The 23,628-nt window shown below is 52.1% G+C and overlaps 3 protein-coding genes across 3 annotated transcripts; 2 read left to right on the plus strand and 1 right to left on the minus strand.

The window, feature by feature from the left end:
- Positions 1-1,693: 1,693 nt before the first annotated feature.
- On the plus strand, positions 1,694-8,365 carry LTHEOB_2158 (Ankyrin repeat domain-containing protein 17; the record flags this gene model as incomplete). Its single annotated transcript, XM_035510939.1, has 1 exon — positions 1,694-8,365. The coding sequence occupies one exon, from the start codon at positions 1,694-1,696 to the stop codon at positions 8,363-8,365; it is 6,672 nt and encodes a 2,223-aa protein (XP_035365098.1).
- Positions 8,366-12,409: 4,044 nt separating this feature from the next.
- LTHEOB_2159 (Ras GTPAse) lies at positions 12,410-13,964 on the plus strand (the record flags this gene model as incomplete). The annotated part of the gene is made up of 4 exons (XM_035510940.1): positions 12,410-12,412; positions 12,471-12,658; positions 12,714-13,027; positions 13,084-13,964. The coding sequence occupies 4 exons, from the start codon at positions 12,410-12,412 to the stop codon at positions 13,962-13,964; spliced, it is 1,386 nt and encodes a 461-aa protein (XP_035365099.1).
- Positions 13,965-21,629: 7,665 nt separating this feature from the next.
- LTHEOB_2160 (D-galactonate transporter) lies at positions 21,630-23,602 on the minus strand (the record flags this gene model as incomplete). Its single annotated transcript, XM_035510942.1, has 7 exons — positions 21,630-21,978; positions 22,037-22,572; positions 22,646-22,823; positions 22,883-23,036; positions 23,082-23,298; positions 23,350-23,355; positions 23,432-23,602. The coding sequence occupies 7 exons, from the start codon at positions 23,600-23,602 to the stop codon at positions 21,630-21,632; spliced, it is 1,611 nt and encodes a 536-aa protein (XP_035365100.1).
- Positions 23,603-23,628: the final 26 nt, after the last annotated feature.

Consider the following 23,628-nt stretch of genomic DNA (forward strand, 5'->3'; position numbering starts at 1 on the left):
TCAAGCGCCATCGACAGCAGGGCCAAAAAGTGATTTGGATAAGACAGCCTCCTCAGGAAGTTCTTCTATTTCCCACCTGAGCCACACCGCTACTGGAAGCAATAGCGTCGTTTCTGTCGAACCAGATAGGGCGCCAGAGTCCAGCGACGATGTCTTGCATAAAGGTTCGCAACCGAGCTACCTGAAAGGCACAGCCAAGACCACTGGAGCCGTTCCATCAGAGTCGACCACGGCGCTTGTACTTTCTCTCAACAGCGACCGCGAACATACCGACTTCCCATCGCCTCTGACGTCGCAAGGCCTGGCCGCAAGTGTGAATGTAGGTGGATCAAGGCCCCCTGAATTAGCAAGCACGGAGGCAGGACATACAGTGAAAGTCAGCCCAGCTCTGGCTGGACCTAGTGCAGACGGCTCCTCACTCTCTGAGTCTGCTGGCATTATGGGTGTCAACTCTGGCTCCAGTCCCATCGCGACCACTTTTCTCTCGACATCAACAATCTACAGCACCTCCTTTAGAACCTCTGTCACGACCGATGAGCAAGGCTCAACGTCTGTGGCTATTGGAACCGAGAAAGTCTCTATTGGCATCACTGTCGTCCCCATAACCAGTGCTGGGATCCCTGGGACATCGGCTGCCGCTGTGTCCAACACCGCCGGGTCACTCTCTGTTCTAACTTTGTCTGGCATTCAGAGCGCCACCTCCGCTCCTACTTCTTTTGGTGAAGGCAGTGGTTTCAGTACCGGCAAATGGGGATCCTCTTCTGCGACTACAGATGCATCGAGGGGTGAGACGCAGACTGAGATGGGAACCTCTCCAACTGGAGTCCCGGCCTGGAACTCAGCAGCGAAGGCTGACCACATGACGGGCTATGGGCCGATATTCGTTTGGTTTGTCCTTTTATTGGCATTCTGATTGGGTCTATAACTCGAGGAAGAGTTTGATAGATTTACTGAATTGTGGTCTTCGATTTTTGAACGTCAAGTGAGGTGCTGCGATTTCATTCCAAGTGACAGTGGGTTCGAGGCAGGGAACAATTCTATCAGTCTGGCTTGGGGGAATCATATACAAAATATTAATTCATTTTCTTCATCATTTGAATCCTGTATGAAAACCTCCTAATTGACAATAGGCAGCTTTAGGCTTGCATTAGTGACGGCTTGACTCTTCATTAGCAATTGATAGATGTTCAGAGAGGTTTCAAGTACAACACCGTGGGAAGCGAGAGTTCTTAATATCAGAAACCCTAATCGAGGTTGTTTTATTGCCTTTATGGGAAGCAAACGAAAGGTAGAAGCCGAGTGGCGTTCAATAGCGCCGGGCCTGAGCGCGTCGGGAATACGAGCCCGCCCAGAATACCCCACTATGTGAGATCTTTCACGAACCCTTTTCTCCAAAATTGCATAGAATTACTGCATTGCATTGTGTCTCTTATGGCTCACGTGTAGTAAATACATATAGTATAGCTGCATAACATAAACTTGTATGCAGGGTATGTCGACGATAATAACGCTTTAAGGCTGCCCGACGATTACCATCTTACATGGGGCCACCTCCAAGGCAGCAGTCCGTGCCACGTGCTAGCGTTCGCTCCTTCGAAACTAGCGACCCACCTGATAAGGTTAAAAGGTTAAAAGACTCAGGCTCCTGCTTGGACTTAGAATACTGGAATCGCTTGTCCTTTCCCGTGCAACAATGGACACTGAATCGATTCCAAACCCGCAACCCGTTGCCAAGAACTCCAGATGTCTTTGGGAGCATGCCCTGAATGAAGTCGATGAAGACGTGAAAAAGACTTTCGCAGTCACAAAAACAAACAAAAAAGACATTTTACCGGCAATTTTGAGGGTTGTTGCAGAAAAAAGAGATCAGTCCCTTTGGAAATTCTGGCGATATGAAACCGGCGCATCCGGCGTGCTCATAGTGCGCGACCTATTGGAGAAAATCATCCGCTGGATAGGCGTCATCCAGGACAGCAATGTGGCCATCCGGGAGGAAAATCGGAATTCCTGGAACTTATTCTGGTCTCCTGTCTGGTTCTTGCTTCGATCCCCAGTTCAAGATGTTCAGGCCTTCGGAAAGATGGTCATGGACTTTGAGTATGTTACTTGTCAATTCGCAGAGATTGAAGCCTTGGAAATGGACAAGGCCGCACCTCAAGCTCACGAAACTCTTGTTGGCTTTTACGACGGAATACTGCACCTATTTGCGTACTACGTACAAATTTCCACCAACATGTCGGTTATCGATCCTCCCGAATCTGCTGAGACTTGGAAAGCGGTGGTTCAATCCAGGGTTTCTGATATAAGAGGCTGCTTGGAATTGGATGCCGGCCAAGGTATCCATTCTGCATATCACAGGACTTGGGAAACTGGGACTGTACACAGAATTGCAGTCGCTCGTGGCCTTCACGAAGAATTGCAAAGCTGGGTCATCGGTAAATCCATGGGTGAGAAGACACAAGAGTTGTGGGCAACAACGGACGAGGACGTTCCAAAGCAGGATTTCGTCCGCAACGCATGCAGCCCATGGTGGAAGCCAAGCTGCTCTTCTCTCCTGTCAGTTTCAGGTTCCGAGTTTACAAGTCACGAGGCCTGTCGAGAAGCCCTGAGATATACATCGTCTGCTTCCAACAGCTCAGAGATGCCTATGAACACCGTCTGTGTCAACTGCTCCGGATGCGATTCCGCTGACGAGATATTGAGGCATGTCGTAGCAGAGCTCACACTCAACAAAGGAGACACGAGCACTGTTTGGGATGCACTCTTATCGGAGTATCAATTGAGGCAAGCAGTGGCGAAGAATACTGGAGAAAGAGTAGCCCGGCTTACTTCTCAAGATTGCATGTCCATAATCTTGGATGTGGCAGCTGCGAATCCTATCGTGGTACTCCTCGACAAAGTCTCAGCGCAGGAAGCGGCAGCGCTCACTCCAATCCTAAGGCTAGCAATCGACAATTCCGACAACATCTTGAAGGTCCTCCTGGCCTCCACAGAAGGACTGCCCGAGGGATTAGATATCGATATTGGAGACTCCAAGTATCAGAATCAGTCCAGGAAGTTCGACATCCGCCACGCCCGTCGCCATGAGTTCACTGAGCATCCACCACCAGATCAGCCCAACCTCGGTGACGACCTCTCGGCCACACCAGACCCTGAAACACACCGCGCTGCCGTCATCCAAGCCATCAGAGACGGAGACCTCCCAGCCTTATCCCCCTACCTCCACCACGTCGACGCCTCATCTCCATCCTCCAACACGCAGCCACCCCTCATCCTCTCCCTCCTCCCCCTCCCCCTCGCCCTCTCGACCGCCGTCTTCCACAACCGCCCCCACATCCTCGCGCCCCTCCTCGCCCTGAAACAACACCAGCCACACTCCCTCGCCCGCCCCCTCCGCATCGCAGCCACAACCAACCGCCTCCAATGCGCGCGCCTGCTCCTGACGCACGGCGCCGACCCGAACGGCAGCATCGCCCCTTCCCCCCAACCGCCCCGTTCCAAACCCCGCTCACCCCCCGCCGCCCCACCTCCCCTCCGCCTCGCCGCCTCCCGCAACCACGTCCGCCTAATCCACCTCCTCCTCGCGCACGGCGCCGACGCCGACATCCACCCCGCTCCAGATACCTCCCGCCTCGCCGCCGCCCCGGAAACCGCCATGCGCGTCGAGACGGCCCAAACGCCGCTCGTCGCGGCTGCGCTAAACGGGCATGCGGATGCCGTGGCGGCGCTGCTGCTGGGTGGGGGTGCGAGCACGGGGGCCGACCACGCGCTGCGTGTGGCGGGGGCGCTGGGGGATGCGGGGGTGGAGGGGGCAGAGGAGGTGCTGCGGGTAGTAAGGGAGTGGCGGCAAGGCGAGGGGAAGGGGAGGGGGATCGTGTGGCGGAAGCCGCCGGTGAGGTTTCGTCGGAGGCCGGGGCCGCCGGAACGAAAGACGGGGTTTAGGTCGTTGTTGAGGGAGGCGGAGGCGGAGGCGGAGGGGCAGCGGCGGGGGGAGCAGGAGGAGGAGGTGGTGGAGGAGAAGAAGAAGGAGGGTGAGTCTGGACGTGATGAGGGGGAGGAGGAGGTGGTGGTGGAGCGCTTGGCAGAGATGGTGCGGGAGGGCGATTTGACAGAGGTGGAGAGGTTGGGAAGGGTCACGATTTATCATGCGAGCAAGGGATTGAGGGAGTGGGGCGGCCATTGGCACGTCTTGGTTATGGTTGCGGCGGTGGGGAATGCGGAGGGGGTGGGGGCGCTGATGGCGCGGAGGGAGGAGTTTGAAATCGATGATAAAGACGTGGGATGCGCCCTAAAGGAGGCGGCCAAGGGCGGGCATCTGCAGGTTGTTCGTTTGCTCTGTGAGAGCGGCGTGAGGCTTGTGCCGAAAGACCGTTGTAGGGCGCTTGAGCACGCGGTGCGGAATGGCGATGAGAAGGTTGTGGAGTGCTTGCTTGAGCACGACGTCTCGTTAGCGAAGACAAGAGAGGATTTTGAGAGCCTCTTCAAATGTGTCCACGAGCCCACCGCCTTCCTGGTGCATAAGGCACTGGATATGGTTAGAGCTCGGTACGCGGAGGACGCGCTCACAAAGATCCTATCAGGAGCCCTTCGTATGGCAGCCAGACACGGAGACTTTGAGGTCACGAAGATTCTATTAGAATCGGATGTCCCTTTTGAAAGAGAAGGCGTCATCAAAGCGTTCAGGACGCTCACCTGGGGTGGACACAGCACGGCCCCTGCCGCCATTGCACTGATTTCCAGCAAGCATGGCGAGATGTTCAACTCTACGACCTTACAAAACGGTCTCCGCAACGCAGCTGGTCGCGGACTCATCAGCCTTGCGCGAGCTATTCTCGCTCACTCACAGGTTGGCGAAGTTGATAGCTGCCTGGTCGAGTGCGTGGTGATTGCTGCCATCAGTGGTCATCTCGATACGACGAAGTTTCTCCTCAAAACGTTGGAAGACGGCAAAAAGCGTGTGTCGGCCCTTAAGCAAGCTTTGGTAGCAGCTGCATACCATGGCCGCCCCGATTTCGTCGATTTCCTCTTGGAAGAAGGGGCAAATATCCACGATGTGGGTCCAGTGCCCCGGTCCAGACGCATCAGACAGCCGACAAATTCGCTCATGGATAACATCGACCACCGCGAGCGGGTAATGGAAAGGATCCGAGCTATTGATGGGGATAATTCTCCAGACTCGCCTCCATGGCACAGCCCACTTGACTACAGCGCCGACACCAGAGGCAGTCAAGAGATCACACCAATCCACGCAGCAGTCCGCAACGGTCAACTGAGCATAATCCAGCTCCTACTAGCCCGCGGTGCAGACCTCCAGACAGCAGCGCAAACGGACCCATCGATCCTAACCGACATAGCCAGTAGGGAGCTAGACAGCCACTCCATCTGGCTCGCCTTCGCCTCCGCCGGCAGCAGCAACGACCTGCTCCTTCCTATGATCCCCACCGCCCTCTCCTTCTTCACCGGCTCCATCAACCCCAACAACTACGCCGACACCACCACCGACCCCGACGGCCGCTTCCGCCTCGCCACCTCGACCCTCTCCACCGCCCTCACCACCGGCCCCGGCGCCATGCTCCACACCTTCCTCGAAACCACCCCCTCCGCCCGCGCCGACTCGGACCCGCGCTACGCCCTCCTCCTCCAAATGGCCGCCGCGGCCGGCTCGCCCCACAACGACGCCCTCATCTCCCTCCTCCTCTCCCGCGGCCTCGACCCTAACGCCACCGGCCCCGGCACCGGGTACTACTACGGCACCGCCCTCCAAGCGGCCTCCCGCTTCGGCCACCTCACGACCGCGTCCCTCCTCCTCGCCCACGGCGCCGACCCGCGTCTCGTCGCGGGCCGCCACCGCACCGCTCTCCACGCCGCCAGCGCCGGCGGCCACGTCGACGTCGTCCGGCTGCTCCTCGCCGCGCACGGCGCCGCAGACGGCGACTGCCCCGGCGGCGAACCCAGCGCGCTCAGCATCGCCGTTTCGCACGGCCACGCCGACGTCGTCGGCCTGCTGCTCGCGGCGCTGCCAGCGGCCGAGGAGGCGGCGGCGGTCGTCAACGCCGTCGACAGCGTGCCGGATCCGCGACTATCCCGGCCGGACGACGACGACGACGACGACGGCAGCAGCGGCGACGACGCGTTGCCGCCTGAGGCGCGGGCGAGCGCGCTGCATATGGCGTGCGCGACGGGGCGGGCGGATATCGTGAGGATGCTGTTGGGGGCTGGCGCGGACGCGGAGATGGTGGTTGGCAAGTGCTGTCGGACGCCACTCATGTTGGCGGCGGTGCGGGGGCATGTCGGTGTTGTGCGGGCGCTGCTGGAGGCCGGGGTTGGGGCGGTGGATGTGGATCGGGGGTTTGTCGTGGGGGATGCGAAGGCCCCGTGGGGGTGGGACAGGGCGCAGGGGCAGACGGCGGTGTGTATGGCGGCGGTGGCCGGGCATGCGGAGGTCGTCGAGGTGTTGGTGAAGGAGGGGGGAGCGCGGAAGTTGCATGTCGAGGGGACGGCGCTGAATCCGTTGCCTGAAGCGTGTAGGCTCGGACATTTGGGCGTTGTGGAGGTGTTGACGGAGGCGGTTTGGGGGACGGAGGTGCAGGAGGTGGCGTGCGGGGAGGCGATGATGGCGGTAGCGGAGGCGAGGAGGCGTGGTACAGAGGTGTTTGAGCTGCTGCTGGAGTACGTGGCTGCGGATGTGGAGACGCTGCGCGCTGCTGTCGTGGCGGGGCTGGATGCCGTGGTGCGGCTGTTGCTGGAGAGAGGAGTGGATGCCAATGCGGTTAACGGGGCTGGCAACACGGCGCTGCTTGAGGCTGCGTATCACTTGCAGCCGAAGGTTCTCAGGGTGCTACTGGAATGCGGCGCTGGCATCACCGTAAGATCGACGACGTACGGCGGACCAGTACTCGCGGCTCTGCATGGGTGCTTTCAACATCGGGTAGTTCATAGCGTCAGCGGCGGGGGAGGATACAGGGAGGATTTCAGCCGCATGCCACTTTGTGAGGATGTCATCCTCGCGCTAGTTGACGGTGGCGCAGATTTGAACGACCAGGACCCTCCTCTCTGGGACGGCGGAAGAGACTTCGGGAGTGCCCTCAGTCTGGCGGCATACATGGGCAGCCAGGTCATCGTCGACTTGCTTCTGGCCAACGGCGCTGACATCAACCACCGCGGCGGCTGCTTTGACTCGCCTCTCTTCGCTGCTGTCCGGAACGAGCGGGTCGAAATTGCTCAACGCCTGCTTGAAGGAGGTGTACACTGCAACCTGATGTCCGAAGATTTGGGCACGCCGCTGCATTACGCGTGTCGCAACACGCATCAGCCTCTCGTCCGGCTCTTGCTTCGCCATGGCGCGGATCCTAACGTACAGGACCTCAAGGGAGTGACGCCGCTTACGTGTATCCTCGAAAAAGGCGGGACCGGGCCACCTAACGACTGCTTCTGGGTGTTTTTGGAAGAAGCCAAAGGACTCCGGACTACCCAGGATGATCTGTTCGCAGCTGTACGCCAGGAAATAGCACTGCCTCATCTCCTTCTGATTGATCAGAAGATCAAAGTATCAGAGAGAGTCATCTGTGAGTTCCTGAAATTCGATCTTTCCCAAGATTCGGCCAGAATCCGGGGAGTCCTGAGCCGCGCAGATGGCGGCATTGGTGCTACCGCTGAAATGGTGAAGAACGCCCGGACGGCCCCGGCCTTGGACATCCTCCTTCAGGAGCTTTCTCCGGTCTGTACCATCACTACAGAGCTACTGGAAAGCATGGACAACCTCGAAAAAATTGACGTACTACTGTGGTACGATGAGCATGTCGTCCCAACCGAGCGCGTGGTGTTGAACGCTCTGGATCATTTGGACAGCCACTGGGACTTGAGCAACCCGAAGAACCATTGGCCCATCCTTCAACTCATTTGGGAGAGGAATCCGTCCATCATAGTGTCCGAGGAGATGCTTCTGTTGGCAAAACATCCCAACGACATGGACTTCCTGATGTCACGCGCATCGCCCCATCTGACCGTCACTGACGCTGTCTTCCGCGCCGCTATTCGACGGCCCGTGACACCCGCCATGTTCCGTGCGTTGTTCTGTCATCGAAGAGATCTGCGCATCACCGAGAGCGTTGCTTGCGAGGCTGTGCGCAGAGACAACAGCGCCAAGGTCTGGGAGGTGCTGCTTGAATATCAACCGGAATTGGAGGTGACGGCAGAATTGCTCGGTGATACAGAGTTGACGGTGGAGTGGGTTGAGCTGATGAAGAAATATGGCAAGACGGTCGTCTTTACCGACTCGATGCGTGACTCCATCGAGCAGAGGTTGCGGAGTCCAAGCCAGGCAACACTGAGGCAAATGATATATTCATTGAAAAGGCGATCCTAGTAGTCTAGAATGTTACTCTGAAGCTCTAGAAAATGAATCGTTTACGTGGCTTCAACCCGGGGCAGGGGGTTCCTAAAAGCGGAGAATATCATAACTAGATTCTTACCTATCACAACATTGAAAGAATTAATAACCGCACTGGTCTTTTACTAGAAGAGTATAATTCATATCAAACAGAAACGAAGCATTTGCGCCGCATACACATTTTTATTTTTTACATGCTTGGCAAAGAAAGAGAAAAAGGAACAGAAAGGGGGAAAAGTGTCTACCAAGATTTCGTATTTAGCCTGTAAGCATCTATTCACACCATCGATGCTAAACACGACGAGTAGCTTACACCTGCGTAGAACCTTGCCTCCTCCTCCCTCATATGGAACATGTACTCGCTTCTCACGCCGATCCGCTACGTTCTCAATCCGCGCTTTCATCTGACGTCACCTCTTCAATCTGGTCTTTTTTACATAGCGCCAGGCTGCGGGTATCTTCTCGGCACATTCTTCGGTGGGCGCTGGGCGGATTATATTGTGCGCAAGTGGATTCGGAAGCGTGACGGCGAGCGTGTACCTGAGGATCGGTTACGCGCGTGCGTACCGTTTCTCGGTGTAGTACTACCCTGCTGCATGCTTATCTACGGCTGGAGCATCAAGAAAGAGAAGGGTGGAGTTGCACTACCCGTGGTCTTTATGTTTTTGCAAGGTGTTGCGCAGCTGTTCAGCTTCCCTTGTTTAAACACGTACTGCCTGGATGTCATGCAGGGCCAGAGTGCAGAGGTGACGGCTGCAAACTACGTCATGCGTTACGCCTTTGCTGCGCTCGGCTCTGCGTTCTGTCTGCCTGCAATCGAAAAGATCGGTGTTGGCGGATTCTCGACCATCTCGGCTGGATTCCTAATCTTCGGGGCGGGCTTAACCTGGATGACAACTCAGTTCGGAAGAGGCTGGAGAGACGCTGTCGATGGAAGGAAGACGGAGCGGGGTGCCGAAGAGGGCCGCGAAGGCACCAATGAGAATGATGCGGCTTGATTGCACTCGAAAAGACCAGAGTGGCAAACGTAGGATGGCAACCCGCAGGCTCCCGCAGGCTCCAGCAAGGCTGCACGCTTGGCAATTTCGAAGCAACCAAATCCGGAGATAGTGCAGTGAGCCATCTCCGAGGTCATCAGGAAAGCTCCCGAGAAAGCGATAGCAAGAGCCGCATTCCTGCAGCCACTCGCTAATCCCCGCATGCCTCCGATCCAACTACTGGAGGGGGATGTCGGGTGTCACTACGCGAAAATACCCATTTCGTTCGATCATCGACCGCGATTACCTTGGCCTATACTTTGCCAGTGATAATTCTTGGCATGATGATAGTCCTGCAGCATGGCTTGTTCGTTGTTACAAGCTTGCATTTTCCACGTGGTCCGTGATGGTCGGGGCCCAAATTGTGGGTGAGCTTAAGCCCACGCTTATAGGTCAAGCTATTCACGGCCTCGCAAAAATGAACTTTCCGTACACCCATGATGGCTGATATGTCTTTCTTTTTCAGTCTATCTGCAGCCTATCATATCATCGACGTGGTCACCGTCACTACTTCATCTAAATTCCCGCTCTTCTACGCGCCATCCACTGAGTTCTCGCACCCTCCAGCCTTCTTAGGAGGTAACAGGTGACTGATATTTTTTTTGTTGAAAAAAGTCACGTCAGCCATCAGCCGCAAGAGGATACAGTAGACGCTAATTTCGGGGCCAAAAGAGTCTAAATTATGATTCAGAACATTTATTGGGGGCCAAAACTGGATCAGGTGGAAACACGGCAGGATTTGCGGGGGTCTAGCGCGTAGCACAAGTTTAACGCCACGCCGCCAGCGAGCTATCTTTAGGGTAAAACATTTGCGCGGCTCTCCAATCGCGTAAATTCGTGCAGTTTTGATTGGATATCATATGCGCCCCCAAAGCTGTACAACGCTGACTGAAGCTGAGGGGCTTGATCAAAAAGTCATTGTCCAGCCTCGCCCCCCTATCGCCACTCGTTAGCCGGTGGCTACATGCCAGAGTGATTTCTAATCGGCCCAGTTTCGGTCTTATTAGGACTTTTCGCCTTCTTGTATCGCGTTCTATCTTTTCGTCATAAGTCAACCTGAAGTTGCACCACCCCGGAAGGCTGTGAACATTGACCACCGCACCGGGTGTGCCACTCGTGTCTCGTTCATGGCGCTCCAACATTAACGCCTCAACCCTCCTCTCCTGCCTTTCCAGGCCCCAAGTTCCGGAAGTCCGAGAAATATGCGGGTAACCAAGAGAATCATTGTATGCGTTGACGGTACCTGGTACAACGCCGATGGGAAAGAAGGTAATTGGCTCATGTCAAATGTAAATTCGAAGGCTAAATTTCTTCTCTGTAGGGAAAAGTGAAGGAAACAATAGCAACACATTTCGCATATTTGCGTCGATTAAGCAAGGTATTGTTGAACAGGAGAGTGGTAGGATCGAACAGGTATGACCGAGTCAAACCTCCGTCCTTTCTCGTTTAAAGCTCAGGGAATTTGTAGGTCGCCAAATATTTCCACGGAATAGGCGTCAAGAAAAATACGTTCGACAAATTCAACGATGGAATCTCAGGGGAAGGCTGCAAGGATCTTATAAGAGATGTCTATCAAGTAAGTAAACAGTCAGACATCTAGCTGAATCGCTTACTCAGTACCTGCTTAGTATATCTGCAAACAAGTTCAGACACCAAAAGATGAAGTGTGGTTGTACGGATTCAGCCGCGGAGCCTGTAGGTATATCGAAGAAACCCGTTTCAACGTTGTGTACTCAGATTGCCTTTCAGACATTGTTCGAGCCGTAGCAGGGCTTCTCCATCATATCTCTGTGCTTGTAGATACACCTGACGCCGAATTCAACAAGGATTATCAAGAGGCTTTAGGCTTCTTGACCAGCAAGCAACAAAAAAGCATTAGGGCACAGGGAGAGGTATAGAAGCGCTGTCCCTTTCGTTCACCCATGCCTATGCTGACTCTGTCCACAGTTGTATCATTATCTGTAATTCTTCTTCATCGATACGTGTGAAGCCGAGCACTGACATCCAACGTGTAGTTCAACAAAAACTCGACCCTCGCCAATCATCCAGTTCCTTGGTGCCTTCGACACAGTGAAGAAGGCTAATGATCCTGTCCCCCATGATATCTCCTTCAACGAATCAATCATACATGCCAGACATGCTGTCGCACTCAACGAGGACCGCCGCCATTTTCTCCCTGAGCTCTTTGAGACTTCAACAACAGCCGTTCCGCATGGAAGGTCTTTGATACAAGCTTGGTTCGTCGGCGCGCACGCGGATATTGGAGGCGGAGCTTCCGATGATGGACTGGCACTGTATCCTTTGCAGTGGATGTTTGTCGAGAGTAGAGCATGCGGTCTCGTACTGGAACACAGACCTGATAAGAGAGCCGTCATTGACAACCCACTGACGCTGACGTTTCCCGAGGAATCCACAGCGGAGGAGACCTCAGAGGGCCCAGTTTGGAAGTTCAAGTACAACAACAGTATCGAAGTCAGCATGCTCGATCTGCGGAAATCTCACGATCACGGCAATCTTCAGAAATGGCCTCGGAAGAAGTTGAAGAAACGTTCTGTCATTGAGCCATCCACTCATATGGTTAGGATCAACCCGGGTATGAAGACAAGTATTGTCCTTAGTGGAGACCGTCGCCCTTTCGTGAACGGAAAGCTACAAGGTTACTGCCCAGAAGGTCTGTAGAGCTTTCGAGAGATTCATTAAATACTACGCACTGATAAAATTATCAGGTCCAAACGGAACGATCGTACATCCCTCAGTGTACTTCATTCTGGAAACATACCCAAGACTTGGAATTGAAAAAGCCTTGAAACACCTGACACACAATCTTCAAGAATTCCGGTTCTCTTACATGATGTCAAGGGGTCCAGATCCGTGGATAAGGACGAGGGAATTCGAAATGACAGTGCGCAGCTGTCGCATCTTGATTTGCGGAAATACAGGAGTTGGTAAATCCACTTTACTCAACCGTGTCTTTGGCCTAGCAATGGTAAGTACACGTATTTCCTACTATCCTTCTTAATGCTGAATTTTTTTTCAAGTCACAGGAAAATGAGGGGACGAGAGGAAAACACGACATCGATCAGGGGTTTGAGAGCGACCAACATCCGGGCATCATCATTCACGACTCTGAGGGATTCCAATCCGGAAATAAGAAGGAGGTGACTGCGTTTGAAACGTTCATTAGGAAACGATCTCCAGACGCAGACCCTGAAGAAAGGCTCCATGCTGTTTGGTATGAAACTTATTGAATGAATGCGAAAACACGATTAGAGGCTGATAAAAAACAGGATATGCATTGAAGCAGATACCGCACGGCCGATTCAAACAGCAATGGAAAATGTCATTGGGACCCTCACCAAGTATGCGCCAAACATCCCTGTCTTCATAGTCGCTACGAAGAAAGACAGGTTCCTGAAAGATCACGACGACATTGAAAACAAAGACATCAAAGCCTTCGAGTCTTCCCAAGATGTATCTCCCGATACCAGGGCAAAGGTGGATACAATACTACAACAACGTCAAAAGTTCTTTGAGGACACATTTAGCAATGATTGCCGAGGTTTCAGGAAAGATCATATGTGGTTTGCATTCGTCTCAAAATGTAAGGTCTTCGGCGAATTATGTTCCGTGAATGGCCGGTTACTAACATAATATCAGATGATCAGCAGTCGATTCGAGCACTAGTGAATCGCACCGTTGACGAGATAGCCGACGATAGCGTTTACATGAGTTTGGTAGCCGCCCAGGTCTGCGACATTCAGCCCAAAGTTGACCTGGCCATCAACGAAACGATACGTTTCCTTGGTCATGCCATCCGTACCATGTACGTAGCAAGTCCAGCGCTGATTGGGGCTGGGGTGGTTGCGCCTACGGTGTCCCGCCTCCTCTGCAACAGGATCATCCGCTGCTTTGGATTCCCGAAAATCGAGGCAAAGTACGTGGATGATATCATGAGCAAGGTCGTCTGGTCGAACCTTGCGAAGTTCATGACGCAGACCTTCGCGCCAGACACGGCGGTTGCAGGAGGCATGGCAGCGCTGACTCTCGTCACCGGAGGTATCGCGCTCATTCCAGGTATCCCATTTTTGGAGACACCTCCAGCGGCTCGCTTGATCATAAAGTGCGCATGCGACTTGATTCTGATTCTGCAATGCGCGTTCCAGTCCGGCAACAATAAATTTGTCACCAATGAAGAGATCCGCGCCGCGACAATCGAATACAAGACCAAAGGTCGATCCCAAACGGGAGGAGTCTACGAGTCCATTCGCGATGTTGTCCACAAGGAAATAAACAAGCTCATTCCGTTGATGCCGTCCAAGCAGGCAGCCCGCATGCTGTCGAACAGCAACAAATCTCGCATACAAGCCACTATGAGGGACATCATCAGCGATAATTCTTTCACGAAGGAGGACCCCACACTTTTTCGACAGGATTCCATCTCAACTTCAAGTCTCCTCAGTTCATCCAGTTCTTCTACAGAGGCAGAGGAGATAAGTGTTTTGTTCAAAAGCAAAGAGGGCGGTGGAGTAGTATTGTGATTAATCCACGGAGCTTGGGTACGAGGCGAGCATTATGGGCGTTATGAACTGGTTTTCGGACTCAGGCATATGCTACAGATCAACTGCATGGGTGCCTTCCCAATTTATCTACACTTGTCTGTCCTTTGAAAAGGCTTTCTGTTTGTTTACATAATACAAGCTAATATAAACATGGTAAATGAACTTTAGCCGATGCGACTATGTCTTCTTCTTGCTGACATGGTGTGAGATTCCCTGCCGAGAGAACGACGCAGGCACGCGGTAAGCTGCTTTTGACACATACACGCATCTTTGGCTGCACAGGAAGTGAGTAAGGATGAAGAAGGAATTAGCATCTACGAATTCGAGAATGTGAACCGAGCGTGCGACGTTTTTCATGGGATACCTCCGATTTTGTGAAACAAAGGTTTATGGAGCAAGGATGCTTGGAAGGGCGTTGCTCCCGCGTTGCATCTTGGCAAGGAAACCCGCAGAATCAATATGATTCCAAATCTTAGCTGACCGCATTCGTCTAGAATCGCTCCAGCCGATGTTGCACCACAGAAATCCGACAAGAACCTTCCATCCCACAAAGTGCAAGTGTTGTCAGGCAGCCACAAGGCTACCTTTGAGTACGATCCACGAGAAAGCTTCTTGATTGGCTTGATCTCTACAATTACTAGATTCACCTTGTAACTCATATGAATGATAGGAACGATGGAATTATCAGTCTATTCCTACAGATTTTGAATTGAGATCTTTTCCCATATCGTCCCTAAAAAGCTCCACGAGAAGGCCTAGCAAAGAGCAAACAATTGTACCGCCAAGCCAGCTTGCACAAAGTGGGCCGGATCAGCGGTCAAAAACCTGTTGTATAACCCAAAGGTAGCAAACAAAGTGAGGAGAGTTGGCACGGGATCCTGTGTGGGCACACCGTAAGTACTACTGTGAGACCGGGGAAAGGGGATATCATCGGCATGAAAGATCAAACTCAGCCGTCATACAAGCCTCAGCTTTGCAGCCTTGTGGTTTATACACATTCCCTCCCGTCACGTCTCAAGCCCACGCTTTTTGGTCACCCTGGTGCCATATCATATTCTTCTGTTCTACTCCCATCAATTTCACAGCTAATTTTCGTACGTGGTTGCAACCAATAATGACTCGGAGTTGTTACTTTCCTAGCAGAAGAATCGCCTCAGATGACACCCCATGCAATGCGACTGCGGAGAATTCAGTATGTTGTAGCATGCTTGCAACCTGCTTGGCCAACGGAGTCTGTATGAAAGATGGAATCTTATCTCGCGGGTCCTGCACCGACCAAAATTGGAAGAGCGACGCTTGCGCCCCGGTGTGTCAAGACTGTAAGCCGCCGCTCTGAGTTCACTTTTGATTACTTCTCTGACACCTGGTCTTGGATGTATCTAGATAACCGAGACGGCGGAGCCGTTATCCGTTCATGCGAGAACACAGGGACAAGAGACAATTTGTGGACCTGTGAGGACAACGACTGCGGAAACCCCGATGTCACATTCACTCTGGATAATCTCAAGCCTTCTCTTCGTCCGGAAGAATTGTCCAGCTCGTACAATGAGGTCTTCGGTACAGCTAGTACGACTACAAGCTCTACGGCATCAGCGACTGCGGATACTACGGCGGCTTGTGCGGCATCGCTCTCGAGTGGTCAGATTGCTGGTATCGGTGCAGGAATTGGAGTACCGCTACTTATCGCGTTTTCAGCAGTACTATGGCTACTCTTCGCGGAGAAAAAGAAGCGCAAGGCCTTGGTCGCCACTGAAGCTCTATCGGAGGAACACTATCCGCATTCAGCACATGAGTCAAGAGATTACAAGCCGATCAAATGCAATGCAGAGCTTCCAAATGCTGGAAGGCAGGAACTTTCGGCGGAACTGCAGGAGAGATCATTAGCTCCATGTTCATGAGTCATCATCCATTGTGCATAACTTCATCAGCATTTTTTTTTCTATCGCAGTCTACATATATGAGATTCCTTCTTAATAGTTTCGAATCGTCCAATCGGCGTAATCATCGGGACACGCACCAAGATTTTCAATCATACGTACATCATGTCCCGAACCCAAGCTCCTCATAATGCTTCTTCGCCACCAGAATCTTCCTAAATACGTCCTCGACGCCCAACAGCCACCCATCTGCATCTACATACACATACGCCCCCGTCACATGAAACAGCGTCATCATCTCCAATCCCCCTCCCCAACCAAAAAAAAAAAAACCAGCAGGTGGGGGCAGGGTTTCCAGTGAGTAAATCAAAAATTCAATTCGAAACAATTTCCCAATTCAAACCGCATTTTCCTTTTACTTACCGCAATTTGGGGGCCGGTTTGCAATTTAAATCTGGACCCTCTAGAATACCAAGTAAATTAAGTAAAGTAATATATATTTAAATATATTAAAATACGCGTAGATAACGCGAAACTACGCGTAGAAAACACGATAATACGTTAGACTATAGTAGGTCTAACTACTTTAGCACGTCACGTAATCTAACATTAGCTAATAAAATCGATATTAATCTATTCTAATAAATTAACATCAATTTAATTCGAAATGCTCAGAACTTGAGTAAGTCAAATTTCCTCTTAGTAACTTACAATTCGAGACCGAAAAAAACTTGAACTGTTTATATTTACTCACTTGAAACGCTAGGTGGGGGTGCGGGGTTACTTAAAGATAATTGCTTCCTCTCGTCCATACCGGAATGAAACGTTTGTATGGGATCACATTTTTTTTTCTTTCGAAGCTTACGGGATTAGATAACTATACAGCCTTTGCAATGCAACAGTATCCTCTCCAGGAGGACAAATTACGGTGAAATTCAGTTTGATGTACATCGTGAGAGCAGCTTTCACCATTGTAATATCTATGGTCTGTCCGTAGTCTCTACGTTGCTAGTTCTGTAAGAACACTTACCAAAAGATGTTGTAATTACTAGGCCATCCGATGAGAGACAGGGCACAGCTCCTCGTCGAATGCTAACGAAGCCGCAAACCAGTGTGCTGACTGTAGTAACATGTTGATCCCTTGTAACACTTGAATAATTTAACAATACCGAGGAAAGAAGTTCTCCACTGCTACCCTAGCTCTTAAGTATAAGCGCATCATCATCTCAATTGGTGGTGAGCCGTATTGGCGGCTGTCAAGAAGCAAACTTAAGACGCCCAAGAGACCTGTTGGGAACACAAGGTGCAGTGCTGCAAGAAGGTCAGGGAATCAAGATGAAACATCTCTCAGGTCTTAGAGCTAAGCTGTTGTAGCGAAAATGACGATTGCTGTAGATAGAATTAAAAGAGTGATGTAGAAACGGAGAGTGTTTAGTATAAGAAAGACCATTCTAGTGACGAAGACGACGGGGATGTTTGCCTTGTTTGATAATGCCCTGATAAGAGTCTACGTAACTTTACAGCCGAGGACAGACATCGTGACGCAAGGCGGGGATACACAAGTGCAACCATGGCTTGCTGACTCCATTGACGAATTTGACTGGGATTCCGACAGGATTCCGACAGGATTCCGACATTCCGACCCTGGGAACACCGCGCATTCAATGTTCTGTGAACCAGAACAAGATAGGACTGGTCAGCCGCACCCCCTGCATGGTGGCTTATAGTCGAACACTTGTCCTCGTTCCTTCCGCCAGTGCACACAAGCTCGTCACCCTTTTACGATATCGTACCTTGGTTTCCTCTCCTCTCAAACGCGCAAAAGGCACAACGGTGTGAGCTGATTGTGGGAACCCTAAAAAAGCCATGTCCACTAAGAGGTGCTTTTTTCCAGACGGAAGTGTTGCCACAGAGGACACACCGTGTGATTCGAAGGCCGAAGAGTCAGCATGCTGCTCTTCTAAGGATACATGTGTAAGCAGTGGGCTCTGTCTTCAACACAACGGGATCTTATCGCGTGGATCCTGTACGGATTCCTCATGGAAGAATTCCAGTTGCGCGGCTGTATGTCTAAACGGTAGGCCATTCAAAGCTTTCTCGAACTCGGCAACAGTACAGTTCAGTGCATCTAGCTAACTATAATAATTCGAGGATAGAGCGCCGAGACAGCGGATGTGCCTTATATCTCTGTAATGGCACTACGGCAACTTGGGCATGTGGCCCTCGCGGGTGCTCCCAGTCCAGTCACAACTTCACGCTGAATAACAACCTCGAGGCCAGACTTCGTAGGGAGGCCCTCTCCAGCTCTTACAGTGAGGTCTTTGGTGCCCCGACCGCAGTAGCAACTGTAAATGCATCGACCGAGCAAAATCCATCCCATGGGACAACTTACACAAGTGCACAAATGGCTGGAGTTGGAGTTGGAATAGCAGCGCCACTTTTGATTGCATTATCGGTGGTTATCTGGCTACTTTGGACGGAGAGAAAGAAGACGAAAAATATTGGGGCTTGGCCGCCACAACGGAACGCACGGTACGCCTACGAATCAGTGGGCCCGAATCAGAAAAATCGAAACGCAGAACTTGATTCGGATACTCAGAGGCATGAGCTTCATGCTGAATTGCCAGAGCTGGGGAGCTTCTCTCCACAGCGAACAGACTCCTCTGCACAGAGGGATTACAATTCTCCGCATCAGAGTGGGCAAGGGTAGAGTTGGGCTCTCTGTGCGCGGCAACAAGATGCTCCTCAGAAACTGTACACTGGCGAGCCATTGATATCCAGGAAAAGCTCGAATGCCTGTGCAGTATGATGATTAAATGGCCGGAAGGATATGGGCATATATTGAAACTCACCGAAGAATCCAAGTCTAACCAATCGCTGGCCTCCCACTGCTCGAGCGGATTCGCTATCGGCCCAAAATTCATTTCCCCCTCTTGTACCAGGGCGGCCTCAAGTTCTGACGTCACCGTGCTACCAAACACTTCATCGTTGACAACTGTGCTACTACCCGCGGCATGAAGCGGATGCATCACCTGCCCGCTGACATCATACTGTGCACCAACCCCGCCCCAGCCCCCACAGGAGGATTGTTTCGCTTCCAGCCGCAGCTCTTCCAGGATGATGCTATACCGCCGATTCGGCGAATCCGCTGCCGTCGCTTTTTCCAAATGCGCATGGCACCTTTCCGCCAAATCGAAAAGCTTCCTAAGAGGTCCGTCGTCGGTCCCTGACGCATCCCGGCCCACTCTCTGCTGAATCTCCCAGACATACACGACCGCCAGTGCACAAAACGTGACGTAGTATGTCCACCAAAACGCATGGAACAGCGTCCCATCCCCGGCCATCGCATCCACTGTCTGCAGCGCCACTTTCGCTGCGGCGAGGCACTCCGCTACCGCATCGCTAACAGCACTCACTTCTCCGTCCCGTCCATCATTGTTGTCGTCACCGCTACTTGTAGTGTTGTGCCCCAGTAGGAACGGCCGGCTTGCGTGCATTATTGCATGCGAATAGGCTAGCTTAAGCGCCGCCGTTTGCCGGCGAAAATTGGGCATTAAGGTTGCAGGCCGTACGGTGCTGAGATGCGGGGGCAGGCTGGCGCGCCAGGCCTGGAGCTCGCGCATCAGGCGGTGGGCTGAGGCGACGCGGGCATCTTTCGTTTTGCTGGGCGCAATGGAGTAGACTTCTCGTGAGGTCTGGCCGATGATCTGGGCGAGTCTGTGGTAGAGTCAGTCAGTATACGGAAATGAGAGCGGAGGTAAAGGGAAATGGGATTGCACTTTGCGTGGAGGATTAGGGCCTCAACGTGGCAGTCCTCTAGGGGGTCGGAGGTAGAACGTCCTTGCGGCGTCATGTCGGCGTCGTTTACGAGGTCGGGGAAGTCCTGGTCGATGTCGTCGTCGTGGTAGTGCCGTGGACGGCCGAGGACGACGCTGAGGTATTTGTCGATGATGTAGGCTACCCAGAACGTTCGTTTCCTGCACTGGTCCTTGATGTAGTCTGAGGATTGGTTTTTGGTTGGGGCGCCGTTCCGCTTTCTGCCTGCTTTTCTGTGCAGTCCGAGCGCCGAGATGATTTGCACTGCGTTGCCAAAGACGTACCATGCCTGGTTCATACGTGTTGCCTGAAGAAGATAGTTGACTTGAAGCAGCCGTGCTTGTGCCGACTCTAGCCGTGGGAAGCCGGTCTCGGATTCTGTCAAGTTCGTTGATGCACAAAGAAGTTGATCAGCGCTACTTGGATTGCACCCTCCACCGGCGGTCAAATTGCATATTTTCTCCTGGCGGAGAGTAGCAATGGCGAGGATGGCGAGGATTACCGCTGACTTTGCATTCCCAATGCCATGCGAGATGTGTAGACTTTGTTCCACGTTGTCCAGCAGAGACTGGAGCCAGGCTGTTACGGTTTGACGGTGAAGTATACGGTAAGTGGCGATACAGCCGTCAAAATAGTATCCCACCAATTCCACGGTCGCTTGCCTGTCCTGGATTGGTAAGGCGGTACTTGTATTGAAAATGAACGGTCTGTCCCCCGCATGCGCCATTCGTTGGTTCCTCTCCGCCCCGTTCTGAAGATCTGGCATTGCCTGACAGCTTTGTGCCGATAGTCTTTTCCAAGCTCTGTGAAGGAACGTAAGACCGGATGTTGGGTCGAGGTACTGGCCTCCAATCTCAGCAATGTCCATGTCCGGCGATGCTCGCGAGGGCGCATTATCAACAGCAATGTTGTTGGGGCGCTCCTGCTCCGTCCGCCAACTTTCTGGTGTATTTCGAACGCCAACCTCCGCTCTACGTTATATGTTAGTGTCTAGGTCTTACAGGAATCACAAGTATTCATTTACCTCGGGTTTAAAGTCTCTGCCTGCCGCTCCCCTCGATCCAATACTCCCGGTTGCGGAGTTGGCGCTCTTCCACGGTTGTATTTGGCATCATACACACATGTCAACCCTCTCTTTACACAGTTCCCGCACGGCAACGTGCCCGTACACTTCGATTTCTTAGCTTTGCAAACATCGCATGCCCTGCTGACTTTCGGCGCTTTACGTCTGTTCTCAGTGATATCACTTGTCGGACTTGGTGGCAATGCGGCCGAGCTGCGCTTTCGCCGTGGTGTAGATGACATGGGCGAAGATTCCGATACTGATGATGTTTGGGGATGAGCCACATCCATGATTGCGGGTGCACCGATCAGCGTACGTGCTGAAGCGAAATCCGAGAACGCGCGGACAAAGAGTGTGCATTTTATGGAGAGCGATTTGCGGGGTAGTCTCCACAAAAGCCCCGCCTGCTGCAGTGCAGGGTTCTGGTTCGGCAAGACGTCTTTGCAAACAAGATAATATCGTCTTGTAAGATGTTTAAGATAATTTTCTATACAAGTCTTGTCTTAAGAAGTCGTCGATGGTGGGCGGCTTGTTGTGTCTTGCTTTAGTAAAATAGAATCCTGCTGAAGTGTGCGGGGGTTTCCGCGTCTCTCGCCACCTTTGCAGCTATCACAGGAGTAAATAGCAGCGGAACAGGACCTTATCCAGCCTGCCAATTTTTCTGAGCAAAGTTCGATTTCGATGAGTTTGACGGATGCGCAAGATGATCCATGGAATATATATATAAGCTGGCAAATAACTAATTACTGAAAAATGGCAAACGGGCTAGTAGCAAACAAGAAAGACCCGATTGGCATAGAATTAATGAGATCCTCCGTCATGATCTCATGAAAGAAAAAAGAAGAAATAGGTGCTCATAGTCGTGTTATCTCCGTGTTTGGGAGCCTTCTACAAGGTGTATCGGAACAATGGGCTTCTATCACCCATCTTCTCAAGCTCCTCATTAGAATACTGAGCCCGAATCTGCTCCTCAGTGTGCCTCGAGTTCTTCTTGTTGATTGTCCAGAGGGTGAATTCGAGAGCGAAGCAAGCAACAATGCCTGCTGCAGCAAATCCGAAAGACGTGCCGTATCCGGTGGGATACTTTGGTGCTTCATCGTCAATGTAGATATAGCTCCCAATGACCCCACCGACATTTCCAGCGCAGATCAACCAACCGATCCCGATCGACCGCTTTTCTGGACCTGCAAGGTTCGATATATTCCAGGCGTTGAGACCGGGAAGGATAGGATACATCCTGCGTACTTCTTATCAGCTCAACGCACGACTAGGATGAGTATGGGGTCTACACTTACCCAGAGCAAGCAAGACATACAGCAAAATAACAGACCGCAACGTTATCCTTGATATGCTCGGACTTTGTAAACAGAATTGAGAACGCCACTACCAAACATAGTTGTGGCCCAACAATGAACGGCATCCGCCACGAGTAGCGGTCTGCAAATACCGAAGACACGTATGCAGCCAGGGCTCCAACAGCGTATGGTGGGATGGTCAGCAGCTGCGCTGTTGCCGATGTGTAACCCATGTTCTTGATGATCTGCGGCATAGTAAATTTCAGCGCGTAGTTGGGGACGACGTTGGACCAGTTGGCGACGATCAGGAGATAGATCTTCCAGTCGGTCAGCACAGCCCAGAGAGCACCCCAGTGCACTGTCTTCTTCTTTCCCGACGCCTGAACACTGTGCATCCTTCGAGCGTATTGGCGCAGCTCGAAGTAACGAATCTCATCGGGGTCGAGCCAGCGCGAGGAGAGGGCGGGCGAGTCAACGAGGAGGAAAAAGCATGTCACGGCCATGGAAACGGTGAGGATGCCTTCAATGATGAAAATCTGTTGCCGTACATTCTTAGTATTTCCAATATGACATTGAAATATAATCTCAAATCGCATAGATTAAACCTACCCATCTCCAACCTTCTAGACCACCGAGTCCATCCATCTTGGCCAGACCAAAGGCTAGAAGGCCTGAAAATGCGCCACCGGATGCAGCTGAAGAATATAGAAGAGCGATTCGAGTTTGAGTCTCATTCGGGAGGTACCATTTCGATATGAGCAATATGGCTCCTGGAAAGAAACCTGCTCTGTGTTCACATTGTCAGGGCTACAGAGCCGGACGTGAGTAGAGAATTGATCGACTCACTCAAAGAGACCAAGCAAGAATCTGACTACTGTGAGACCAGGGAAATTCTGTACTATTCCAGTGCATGTCATGATGACGCCCCAGGCAAAAACCATTGAGCCAAGGTATCGCGACGGGTGCGTGAATCTCTCGAGGATCATGTTGCTTGGGACCTCTGACGAATGTTAGCTCTGGTTATAAATGACACTTAGAGTCTTACCAGCTAGAACATAAGGTATAAAGAAAATGGAAAGCGCAATATTGTACTGCGTTCCGGTCATGCCCAAGCTGGGGAGGAGACCCTCAATCTTGGCATTTCCTTTCAAAGTCAGCCTGCTGATAGTGAACACTTCTACATCCGAGTTCTCCTCACCAATGTTTGTCTTATCAATGTATGTAATCAAGTACAGCATCAGCAGCATTGGTATGAGTCGCCACTAGAGACTGTCAGTGTCGGCAGGACGTAACGGCAGATGGTGGTCTCTTACATCGACCTGTGGATGGAGATTCGCTGTTAGCATACCTGTCGAAACGCGAGGCCTAGTACTACGTTTCTCTATGAAAGCATACCTTACGGATGGCACTCTTCTTCTTTTCTTCTGAGAAGTTGGCGAGGAACTCTTCATCGTCCAAGCTCATTCCTATGGCGTGAGAGCACTGCTCCGTGTTGACCACTCCTGATTTCTCAGTGTGTGCATTTTCGACGTCAATGTTCTCAAGGGACCTTTGCACGGTGGCCATTGTGGGTAAAATGAATGATCGCTCGA

This window comes from Lasiodiplodia theobromae (genome assembly GCF_012971845.1).
Source record: "Lasiodiplodia theobromae strain AM2As chromosome Unknown scaffold_5, whole genome shotgun sequence".
Classification (NCBI taxonomy): domain Eukaryota; kingdom Fungi; phylum Ascomycota; class Dothideomycetes; order Botryosphaeriales; family Botryosphaeriaceae; genus Lasiodiplodia; species Lasiodiplodia theobromae.